Source organism: Notothenia rossii (assembly GCF_949606895.1).
Source record: "Notothenia rossii genome assembly, chromosome: 9".
Lineage (NCBI taxonomy): Eukaryota > Metazoa > Chordata > Actinopteri > Perciformes > Nototheniidae > Notothenia > Notothenia rossii.
The window spans coordinates 20,607,206-20,619,817 of record NC_136907.1 but is presented as its reverse complement, the minus strand read 5'-3'; the positions used below and the strand labels follow the sequence as shown (position 1 = coordinate 20,619,817).

General features: G+C 41.7%; 1 protein-coding gene across 4 annotated transcripts in view; it reads right to left on the bottom strand.

The window, feature by feature from the left end:
- Positions 1-12,612, bottom strand: part of LOC307020404 (cell adhesion molecule DSCAML1-like) — a 59,760-nt gene that overhangs the window by 13,046 nt on the left and 34,102 nt on the right. For 2 of the 4 annotated variants that reach the window (XR_013802876.1, XR_013802877.1), the window contains exons 6-19: positions 11,290-11,565; positions 10,191-10,487; positions 8,366-8,638; positions 6,813-7,097; positions 6,536-6,655; positions 6,275-6,451; positions 5,549-5,748; positions 4,723-4,819; positions 4,456-4,584; positions 4,205-4,372; positions 4,010-4,080; positions 3,032-3,272; positions 1,657-1,842; positions 635-790 (exon numbers count right to left, since the gene is read on the bottom strand). Coding sequence is in view for 2 of the 4 variants with exons in the window: in XM_079651735.1 (XP_079507861.1) it covers positions 635-790; positions 1,696-1,842; positions 3,032-3,272; positions 4,010-4,080; positions 4,205-4,372; positions 4,456-4,584; positions 4,723-4,819; positions 5,549-5,748; positions 6,275-6,451; positions 6,536-6,655; positions 6,813-7,097; positions 8,366-8,638; positions 10,191-10,487; positions 11,290-11,565 (2,637 nt within the window). In the remaining 2 variants the exon portion in view is untranslated. Of the gene's footprint in view, positions 1-634; positions 791-1,656; positions 1,843-3,031; positions 3,273-4,009; positions 4,081-4,204; positions 4,373-4,455; positions 4,585-4,722; positions 4,820-5,548; positions 5,749-6,274; positions 6,452-6,535; positions 6,656-6,812; positions 7,098-8,365; positions 8,639-10,190; positions 10,488-11,289; positions 11,566-12,612 lie in introns of those variants that run through there. The other 2 variants (XM_079651735.1, XM_079651734.1) reach the window with 2 other exon arrangements.

Here is a 12,612-nt window from a genome sequence, read left to right as displayed (position 1 = left end):
TCTAATTTAAATTGGCTGAGAAAATGAAATCCTCGGCTTTGACATTTCTATTTTTTTTCTTTTTTGGAGGATGGCTTATTCCTTTTTTTTCAGCCCGTGTGATCACCTTTCTATCTTTCCATCTTCCACCCTGAGGCCCCTCCTCCTCCCCCTCCTTTATAAAGAGACATGGATCCGTCTGTAATCCCACCTCCAATGGTGTAAGCAGAACATGAATTCTCTCTAATCCAAGAGGAGTTAATCCCTCTGCCTATGGCAAGAGGCTGGTGGAGAGGATGCGGGGCCCGAGCTGATGGCTGACTCCTGCATGGTATATGCTCCGAGGGGGCACCTCCCCTCTCCCCCCCAGTGTCTACCGCCTGCCCCCCCTCAGTCCTGAGCCGAGACCCAAAGCCTCTTAATTCTCATTAGCACCACTAATTGAGCTTCGCAGCATAAATGAGCTTTTGTCATGGGTTTGAGATACAGCCCAGCACTCTTTTTTATATATCCCCTCCTATCTCCCACCCCCCCTTACCCTCACCCCATATTCTGCGCATGCATACCTTCAGCATTTTTTCCACACTAAAATATATTTAAAAACAAGTTAAAGGCTGACATTTTCTTTATAGTTTCTACTTCTGTGAGTACTCACGGTCCTCGCGAGTCTGGATGTACAGGACATTGCTGCGGACCCCGTCCCCCGCCTGTGTGTAGGCCAGCACCTGGACGCTGTAGTTGGTGAACTTCTCGAGCCCTCGCAGCTCCACCTGCTCCCGTGTGGTGGTGATGTTCTGCATCTCCCCCCATTCTGAGGACGGGATGAGAACAGGAAGGTTATCTGATGGAACGATAACTAACTCCATCTTCTACTAAATGTATTTATATTCTAACAACTTGCTTTGCTAAATATGTTTTGGAGAAAATATGAGGACTGCCTGGATTACAAAGCAGCAGTTTCAGCGAAGATATGAAGGGTAGATTAGTGGCTGTTTAAAGTTAAAAACATTAAAGCAGTTAAAGTGTCAGATTTGCAGGCTGTGTTGCGTAATTAGTTTGTGGTTAAGAAAAGATTAAAGTTTTGGTTAAATAATGAAAAAGTCAACACACAATTATTCCCTAACCTTAGTTCTTCAGAAGCCTGAACATAACCATGAAAAGGTATGTGTTATGCGTTTTGTTGCGCTTTATCGTCATATGCCCAAAACATATTCTCTATTGCAAATTAGTTGAATATAAACCTTTTTTAAGGACTCAAGGTTTAACACACAAAAGGAGCAAAAACACACACACACACACACACACACACACACACACACACACACACACACACACACACACACACACACACACACACACACACACACACACACACACACACACACACACACACACACACACACACACACACACACACACACACACACACACACACACACACACACGCACTACTGTAACTGAAATCTCATCCCTTTAATATGGATGATGCTAAAAACAACTGGGACTGAAACAATTGGGAATAAATTCAACGACACGCAGGACCAGGAAGTGCTTTATGCGGAAGGTGTGGACACACATTAACACGTTGTGACTCACGACACTGACACAGAGGCAGGTGGGCGGGAGGGTGGGGTTTTTATTTTTGGTGACATTTAGAATGAGATAGGTGATAATTACTCTGCAATGGCCACTGGGCCTGGCCCCCACAGCACCCACCTCCGTCGGGGAAGAGGGACCAAAACACAACGCGGTAGCCTTTCAGCACACCGTGCAGCGTCAGCCGTGGAGGCTCTGACCACGTGATCACCGCCTCGTCCGACGTCACGGAGATGGCTCGCACGTTCTGAGGAGGCTCGCTGGGAACTGGAAAGAAAGGGAGAGAGGGTTAGAGATACAGGGTTTAAAAGTACATTACATTTTATTTTATTCCCTATTTCATTATTAATAGTTCACATTTGTAGCAATTTATGTCCGGAAAGTGCTAAAGTAATGTAATGCATCAGTTGTTGAATTCCCACATTTTTCAGTCATACAATATTACAGCTTCTTTTTATTTAAACTTGTTCACACACACAGACCTTATGGCAGCATTTGTGTGAAATTCTGGATAACACTAGCTTATACCTCAATGACAGATAGATTTGACACTGATTTGACAGATAGTCCAGACACAAAACAGTTGTGAGTCTGTTTTAACCATTTCTACTTGTTTCTACTTATTTGTACTAAAATATCCTTGCTGTTGCTAAGAAGAACTGACTGATCCAGCATGGCGGCTGAAGCACATATAATGAATGACTACTCAACACCAACAACCCACAGGCAATCTCTGCTGAAACAAATCAGTCAAATAAGCTCAAATTAGATCTCAATGGCTCCTTGTTCAGCGCTAGCTTTTAGAGCACAGAGAGGAGGGGGTCGAAGAAGGGGAGGAAGAGAGACAGCAATGTACGTGAAAAGAAAAACAGTCACACCTTAAGGGGTTAAATGCAGATGAGGGTGAGCTGAGAGGTGGAGGATACAATCTGAAGGAAACCTATGTTCGTCTAAAATCACTGACACTATTATCATTATTATTATTATTATTATTACTGTGTGTATCATTACTGTCCACACAGACAGGAAGTGGTACATATATTTCTATCTGCAGTGTTGGAAAAATATATAAAATCAAAAGATGTGAAATAGACAGAGGGAGGATGAGGAGGAAGAAGGAGAGAGGCAGAGTGGGCAGACATTTAGAGAGAAATGGGGTTCCTGATTCCTCTCTCGCTCTCTACCAGCCTAATGAGGGTGCTAATTAAAGACAAAGGGAGAATGGGGGATGTGCTGCAAATTCAGTTTTACCTTTCCCTTTTTCAGTGATTTCAATCTATATCATATTTGTCTGTCATCCTGTTGCTCCATTTTACTTTGTTTTCCATTCTTTTTGACAAATTAATATTTGATGCGTTTTACCCTCACACACTTCCACTTTCTCTCGTGTCGTGTCTAATTTAGCTTCTTCTTTCTATCTGCTGTAGTTTTTTCCCATCCTTCTCCCTCCTCTTACCATCTTCCAGCGTGGTGGCGTTGATCTCAGTACTGGATGGACCTGTCCCGGCCCTGTTGAAGGCCTGGACCACTACCCCGTACTGGGCATACTTCTTCAGGTTGTCCAAGGTGTACACTTCACTGTCCCCCGTAGCTTTCATCTCCACGATGCTGTACTGGCCGTTGCTGCCCGGACCGTTCTCTCTGTAACCGATCTGGTAGCCTCGGATCACCCCGTTCTGCAACTCCTTCTTCGGAGCCTGAAACAAACGTAGTAATAGAATAGTTAACAATGAAGTTCAGGTCAAACTATAACCCTGATCAGCTGCATTCAAATGGTGAGTGTAAGATGTCCAGTGTTAACAGCACACATAAAAACATGTTCTGATGTCTTAAAATAGTAAAATTGTCAGCATGAAAACAATTATATCCTATGATTTAAATATATTTTTTCACTTTCCTTGAGTTAAATCTTTTCACCAAGTTCAGTGCTGGTCATTATTGTCTGTTTGTTCACGTAATGCCACTAGTTTTTTATTATAAAAAATAAAACAAGGCAAATTAAATAAATGAAAAAAGAATTAAGTCAGTATACGAAATGCTGGGGGGATTTTGTATTTGTTCACAGTATGAGATATATCAAATATTATTATCATTATTATAGAAAATTAGGAAAATAGCTTGCACTTTTCAAACATGAGAAAAATTGCATAATCTGGTGCAAAATAGTAAAAAGTAAAATTTTGAAATCAAAGTTCTAGATAGAAAGTCTGATACAACAATATGCTATGGGCTTCTTGAGGGGTTCTTGTTAACACTTAAGAGTGTTTGCTTTTTATTCACTCAGTTTATAATTGACCTATTAAAGGAGCTGAGGTTGAACAAAGAAACACCCTTTACAAATCAGAAGGCACAAGGGTTAACATTTAAATGAAGTGAGGTGCAGACAGGTGTATGGGCTCTCTGTGTATAATAACATGTATAGCAGTGACTTTACCCTCCAGGTAACACGTATGCTCTGAGATGTCATCGGTGTGAGGATGACTTCCATCGGCGGCCCATCAGGAGCTGTTAATGGAAGATGTCAAATAAAGTGTTACTATGAATATTCCTATCGCTCCTTCATACAGAAATAAATGTTAGGCACACATAGAGAAAGATTTATTTCTAGAGAACGAAAACAATCACTCACGTGCTTCCTCGGTACTGATGGTGAGCTCTTTGCTGGGGAGGCTGCGGCCTATCTTGTTGTAGGAGTACATGCGGATGCTGTAAACGCAGGCCGGGTGCAGCTCCACGATGTTGGCCTGGTTGTTGGTGGGGGAGATGTTCCTGGTTGTGTACATGTGATCCCAGGTGTCTATGAAATACAAACAAGATTTGAGATGTAAGCAAATGTATCTTAAAGACATTTGACAAACAATTTGAATTAGGAATACCAACCTGACTTGTTCTTGTACTCGATGTCATAGCTGGTGATGATGCTGTTTCCATCGAACCTTTGGATCCAGCGCAGGTTCATGCTCCTGTCCTTCACCTCCCTCACCTCCAGTTCAGGGGGGTCTGGTGGTTCTGTGTGAGAGACAGAGGAGGTGAGCGCTCTTCACCTGCAGTATTTCACTGGAGATCTGATTCCAAAATGTTATACATGAACTGCGTTATAAAGCCTAATGTTCAGTACGTCTTCAGGCGAGTATGTGGTGGAAATACCTTGCACAGTGAGTTGGATGAGCCCTCGACCCTCTCCATAGGAGTTGATGGCGTGGCAGGAGAAGAAGACAGAATCCCCTCGCTCGGCCGGGTTCAGCTGTGAGCATCAACACAAACAGAAAAACGTTACAATCTGCCAGATCGATCATCCAACCATAATGGTAAATTCTGCACATTTTTCCCAAAGTTAGGAGTTGAGAATAACCACTATTAATGAATGGTGCATTTATAGTTATTTCAACTTTATTATACATTTGTGTAATATAACATAAATGATATAATGTATCATAGCTGATGTGTGGCAATCATTATTTTAATAACATTAGTTTACATTAGCTTATTTACAGTTTATTTGTAAAATGTATTATTCATTTGTAATTCTTTTTTTTTTTTGTAAAATGTGTACACCTTTAAGATATTGTTAAACCATGGACCAGAAGCCATTTATAAACCTAAATAACTTTTTAAACATGGATTACATAGTATTTATTAACCATTTTCAAAGGTATTATAATCATCAGTTGCAGCTTTAGATAAGCCATTCAAATCATGCTTATGAACGGTTAACAACCCAATTATGAACCATTAACAAAGCGTGTCAAATATCTGGTCAATATACAAATCATTTGGTAATAACTAACAAAACCTTAATGTGGCTATTACCTTTTTATAATGTGTGCAACAATACAAAGTTAAAATAATAGTATTTATAGCGAGAGTAATCATTATTAATGATCATTTAATTGTTTTTGAACAACAACTGATGTTGTGATTACAATAAGCTGAGTTCAGGGTCTTCTCTGTGTTGTGTTCACTGTCTGTTCACCTTAAGCGTGGAGATGACTTCGTCTCCCTTCTTGTTGATGGTTATGGAGTAGCGGGGGTTTCTCTCGGCGTCGATGACTGTGTCCCCTCTCTCCCAGCGGATGATTATGGGTTGCTCTCCGCGCGCCGTGCAGTTCAGCTCCTTGGTTTGGCCCTTCCTCGCCATTGTGGTGTTGGGGTGGCTGGTGATCATGGCGGGAACTGAGCAGAATGGCACACGTATGTCAGTGTGACGGATGGTATTATATGGAGTAATGAGACGAGGAAACACGGGGATGTGGTATTGGAAAGCGAGGATATATTACAGATGTATAGACATCTCTATTTCTGCGCTGCGTTCCCCATTTTCATTTCACGCTTCAAGCCCTGCTCGCTGTCTCCCTGCCTTCTCCTTCTACTCTTCTCCTTTCCGCAGACATAGATTATTGATTGAAGGGGTTCCTGCGGTTTTGTTTTCATCACTAATTCATCAGCCCCTTTCCCCACCAAAAAACATTGAGAAACACACAGACCGGCAGCCGGAACACATCAATCGATAGCAAAGATACCCTCAGTTAGTGATGCGCAGGACGGAGACAGGGTTTAGTGAGGTTCAGTGCAGGCCACACTAGCCTGGGGCAAAAGTGCATCCTTCCCTCCAAAAAGTTAAACCTTGTCTCTGTGTACAGTATATGTGCAATCCAGGAGACGTGGTTATGAAAGTGAAAGAGAGTATATTGGCCCTTACTTTTGACGGTGAGGATCATGCTCTTACTGATGTCTGAGCCCACGCCGTTAGAGGCTTGGCAGAGGTAGTAGCCTCGGTCGTCCTCCAGCACGTGTCGGATGAGCAGAGAGCCGTTTGACATGATCTGGATTCGGCCAGTGAGAGGGACTGGGTGGTACTGCTGAGGGTTTCCTACACCTGCACCACAAAGAACACGCGTGTTAGTGCTGGTTCTTTTCTTGTTTTCTGTTTCTGTTATGTTGGAGGCAGTGATGATGTTACCTTTTGCATGCTTCCACATGACTTTTGGAGGTGGGTAACCCTCCACAGAGCAGTTGAGAACTCCAGCTTTGCCGTAGATGCAGTCTTGATTGTTGGGCTGCACCGTGAAGCGTGGAGGCACTGAGAAACAAAAAGATGAGATTAACCTCAATGGAAGGTCTTACAGTAAAAAGGTAGAACATGTAAGTGTTGATGTGACAGTTCTAAGCTTCCAGTGCACATTAGATATCTGATCTGACCTAATTCATCATCATTCTCTCCTTGCTCAATCCCTCACCAGTTACTATCAGCTGCCTCTCCCAGCTGACGGTGGCGGCGGCGTTGCTGGCGATGCAGGTGTAGTTTCCGTTGTGCTTCAGTGTCACCTTGGATATTTGCAGGGAGCTCATGAACTCTTTGGTCTCTATAGCGACGCCAGAGGCGGAGCCTGGCACGATGAGCTGGCCATCTTTGTGCCAGGTGATGCGTATGGGCATGTCCCCAGATGACACCACACAGGCGATGTACATGAGCTTCCCCACTGAGGTAGAGGGGATGTCGAAGGGCTGGATGAGCGGCGGCACTGGGGGAGAGAGGAAGAGTGTGGAGAGTCAGCGAGATGAAGGTAGCGATAGACGAGGAAGAGTGGCAGTGTGGCCATCTGGAGCAATGCTGAGAGAGAGGGAAGGTCATTGGCCAGTGGGCCCCTCTTCCTCTCCCCCCCACCGCTCTTCAGCCCCCAGCTCCTGAAGCCCATAATAGCTGCTCTGGTTAGAGTCCAATTGGCAGGAGGAAGTCATCCCGTTGCCATAGTAATGGAGGTTGGGGTGGGGGTACTACAGCTGAGACATCTGGGGGATTTAATCTAGGCTTCATTATTATTCATCTAATTAAATCAGAGACACACTCACACGCAGGCACATGCACACACACTTACACACCTCGGCAGCTGCCCCGCTACCATCATCACCCGCTCGCCGACTAAACAAAATGCAGGCTCACACCGAGACATAAATCTGTCCTAAACACCATCTACCTCTGTAAACAACTTTGAACACTGCTGTATCATGGTGGCAGGGTTTAAGTACTCTGATATCCAGAAATCTCTATATCTAACATCTGGAAACTGCACCAGACCAGTCTGTTTTTATTATTTGTAAAAGGAAAGGCAGAGAACTAATGTTTACTGTGTTGGCTTTGATTTCATTCTCACTGGGTCTGTCACGATAATTACACAGACCTAACTGCGATAACAATATGAGTTGTTTTAAGACTATTTAATGCAACTGACATATTGATAAAATAATAGCAAAAAAATGCAAGTACTAAACACTAAACATATTCTTACTGTATAAGGTAACAATTGAATAAAACTAAACAGCGAGAAACTGTGAATAAAATGGACCATCTTACTAAGGGGGCAATGTCTGTATTGAATGGTCTAGATGGTAGGGTAAAGCCCGCTGTTTATTCTGCCATCATGTTGGCTAGAATTGTGTTGACATTCTTATGTAACAAACATGCATGTAAACATATGGGGAATATCAAGGCAAGTAAAAATGCTCCGAGGTTGTGCATATACATACTGTATATAAATAGTACAATAATATGATAAGGTAAAAGTGATTGTGACAGGCTTATTCCTCACTACTGTTTTTAGGGATATTTTGTATACAGTGATGCCCACAACAAGCAAGATGACCTCTTTTGGGGAAAGAGGCCAAAGCTACAGTCAATCCCTAGCAAGAAGTCCTTGGTGGGTCACTCTATCTGGACTGATTGGGTGTATTTGACCGGAAAACATTGCCCTGTGCGTTTTTTATCCCTTTGAGTCCATTCTTCTCTTCTTACCTTTGACAGTGACGTGAACGGTCTGGTTGATTGACACCTGGGGCTGGATCAGAACGCTACACAAGTAGGTGCCCTCGTCCGCGCCCTTCTGCACGTCCGTCAGCCTCAGCGTGCCGTTCTCAAACACCACTTGACGATGATTATCGGGCAGCTGCATGCCTTCCTTCAGCCACTTGATTGAGTAATACGGGTAGCCAATCACCCGGCACGTTATGTAGGTGTTCCTGCCCGCCACAGCGGTGATGTCCCGCATGGGTCTGATTCGGGGTGGACCTGGAGACACAGGGAAGAGAGGGAGGGGATGGAGGGAGGAGACAGAGAGAGAGGCAGAGGTCGGGGAGAGGGGCAGATGAGGTGAGGGAGGCCATGGCATAGTCAGGGAGCAGCCACGGAGACGAGAGGAGGTGAGGAGATAAAGTTTGAGGGATAGAGTGATTGGGGCAAGTTGACAGGTGGAGAGGGAGGTTAGTTATGCTCCCTTTACTAAAGTCGGATTGAGGATATTTGTTGATTGTATTCTAATTAAATAGTCTGTGTAGCCAAGTAATTCTGTGTATTTTTCTATCTGACCCTCATCTAGATAGAAAGATAGATAGATAGATAGATAGATAGATAGATTGATTGATAGATATGTAGATACATAGATAGATAGATAGATATATAGATAGATATAGATAGATATAGATAGATATAGATAGATAGATATAGATAGATATAGATGGATAGATGGATTGATAGATCTGTAGATACATAGATAGATAGATATAGATAGATAGATAGATATAGATAGATAGATATAGATAGATAGATAGATAGATTGATAGATTGATAGATGGATAAATATTATTGATAGATAGATTGATAGATAGTCTGATAGATTGATAGATAGATCTGTAGATAGATAGATAGATAGATAGATTAATAGATTGATAGATTGATAGATAGATAGATAGATTGATAGATCTGTAGATAGATAGATAGATAGATAGATGGATAGATATAGATATAGATATAGATAGATAGATAGATAGTCTGATAGATAGATCTGTAGATAGATAGATTGATAGATAGATTGATAGATTGATGGATTGATAGATAGATTGATAGATATATAGATAGATTGATAGATAGATTGATATATCTGTAGATAGATAGATTGATGGATAGATAGATAGATTAATAGATTGATAGATAGATAGATAGATATAGATATAGATAGATAGATTGATAGATAGTCTGATAGATTGATAGATAGATATGTAGATAGATAGATAGATAGATAGATAGATTGATAGATAGTCTGATAGATTGATAGATAGATCTGTAGATAGATAGATAGATAGATAGATAGATAGATAGATTAATAGATCTGTAGATAGATAGATTGATAGATAGATAGATAGATAGATTAATAGATCTGTAGATAGATAGATAGATAGATTAATAGATAGATAGATTGATAGATTGATAGATAGATAGATAGATAGATAGATAGATTGATAGATCTGTAGATAGATTGATAGATATAGATATAGATAGATAGTCTGATAGATAGATCTGTAGATAGATAGATTGATAGATAGATTGATAGATTGATTGGTAGATAGATTGATAGATAGATTGATAGATCTGTAGATAGATAGATTGATAGATAGATTGATAGAGCTGTAGATAGAAAGATAGATAGATAGATAGATAGATAGATAGATACATACATACATACATACTGTGTGAAATGCAAAGTGATATTTGACACTAACTAGCCCTTGTGTGTTTGTTTTCAGTCAGGTGTAGGGTGCAGTTATATTGAAAAGCAGACAGGCACCTCTTACGTTTATGCGCGCTTGGTACTCGGCGCTACCGGCCGAGTTGCGTGCGACGCAACGATACACTCCCCCATCCCGGATGAGCGGGCTGCTGACGTTGACGTGCGACACGGTCAGGCCGTCCGACAGCGTGTACTGGCTGGTCTTGTAGGTGGAGTCTCGCACCACGGCCTCGTCGTCCAGCGTCCAGGTGATGGAGGGGGGCGGGGCTCCTTTGGCGCCACACATGAGGGAGAAAGGCTCGCCGGGGTTCACCACGCGCTCGCTGAAGGAAGACACAATACGAGGAGTACCATCTGAGGGAAGAGAGAAAAACAAGACACATAATGGTCAGAAAGCAGGATTTAGATCTGTTTATTTCTAAAGCAAACTGATTTATGTGTCTGTTCAATGACACTGCTGTGTGAAGTCCTATTTATGCCTGTATCAATGACATTTGAAATGTATGCACAAGTATTTAGATAAAGAATAAATGTAATCTGCAAAAGAAGAGGACTCAAAATCAAAGTCATCTGTCATTTTGCTCTCCTTAAAGGTCTCCTATTATACTGTTTTTCGTCAATATATTATAGGTCTCAGATATACACAAAACATGTCTCTGAAGTGTTTGGGTCCAAATACCAAACAGATAGCATCCCATAAACCCCTCTGTTTCAGCCCTGTTTCAAAAGTGCTGATTCTCTGTCTGTTGCTTTAGATGAAAATAAGGAGCCACGCCCCTCTGTGAGAGATATTTGGTTAAAAAACACACAATGGTGCTCTAGGAGGAGATTCAGGTGATAAGGTGGGCGGGTGTTACCTTGGTTGGTGATTGGCTAATGATTACACAAGCCAAAAAATCGTTATGACATCATAAAGTGGCCTAAATCTGGTCAGCTCATTTTCAGACAGGTTTTTATATAATTGGATCAGGAAAAAAAGTGAGCAAATATTTTTTCCTGAAACTTTCAGAATCTCTTTACACTGAGGGGACACATGTTTATGTATTAAAGACATGAAAAAGTGGATTTTGCATAATAAGCAACCTTTAAACTCCTACAGATCCATCAAAACAGAATTTACACTTGTTTATTTCCCCGCCAGTCTCTGTCCACATACCCTCTAGCAGAATAATGGAAAAGTCCTGAGCGGTGTGGCCCTTTCGGGAGGCGAAGCACTGGTAGGCCCCGGAGTGGAACTTCTGAGCCGCAGTGATCTGCAAGGTGTCGTTGTGCTGCCCCTGGATGGAGATGTGCTGGTCGGGGACGATGGGCTCCGTGTTGCTGTACCAGCTGATGGTGTATTCTGGAGAGCCCTCCACAGTGCAGGTGAAGAACAGCGTGCTGCTGATGCCAGTCTTCAGGTTCTTAGGGGACAGGGTGACTCGTAGGGGATCTGGGAGAAAAACGCAGATTGTTGGTTAGAGCAATAATTGAAAACACACACAAAAAAAAACCTTTTACATTTTTAGAATTTCCATTTTTTATGTTGTGTTTTGCAGAAAACTGTTTGCAAAAAAGCTATATAAATAAGTTAAGTTAAGCACAAGTGTGTATACATTTTGCTTGACTCCCCTTTTATATTCCATTTAGTATTACTTAGACCTTTTACACCGGCAACTTTATAAAATAATTGTTGTTTTTGTTCAAAGATGAATTAAAAAAGTTATACAATTCTGTGGTATCCCTGTGAAGTGTTTCATAAACATAAATAGCTTATTACAGTAGTTGTCCATTGGTTAATATCTTGGGTAATAAGGCTTCACAAACCATTTATCATCCAATAAATACAAATACATTTTATATTTCAGAGTAAATATTTGATTTATACTCTGCTATTTAACTTCCTGTATTTAGACATTATATAAAGTTATACCTCCTTTGCAAAACCTTAACAATTTAATTGATCTATAAACATTTTAAATACTTTATTTAGTATGTTTTATTGTCAAGTACCAATTGCTCTTTAATCTTTCAGCTGGATGTACAGTGCTTCACATGGAATCATACATACTATAGGCGTTAGTGTTACTAGAGATGGGGAGGACGAGAGATAGCACAATCAGCGGCGGTGACTCAATCAGATGGACGCACTCATTAAAAAAGCAGCTGGAGATATCTCTTCACATTTCTGTCCACTTATGTGTGTTTGTGTGTGTGTGTGTGTGAGAGAGAGGGAGAGAGTGTATGTATGTGTGTGTGCAAATGTCAGTGAGCAATAAGGCAGCTGGTGGTGTGTGCTGGGGGGCATTGCTGTGCCCCCCCCCCCTCACCCTGTCAGAGTCACAGAGTGTGCTGCCATGATGTGCCCACTGGCAAAGCCTACCGCCTCTCTATTCTCCCCCTCTGTCTCGCCTTCTCCCGCTCTTTTGTTTCTTTGTATACTTCACACAATGTACATTTATCTCCGCCTCTCTTATTATCTTGTTATTACATGGTGGAT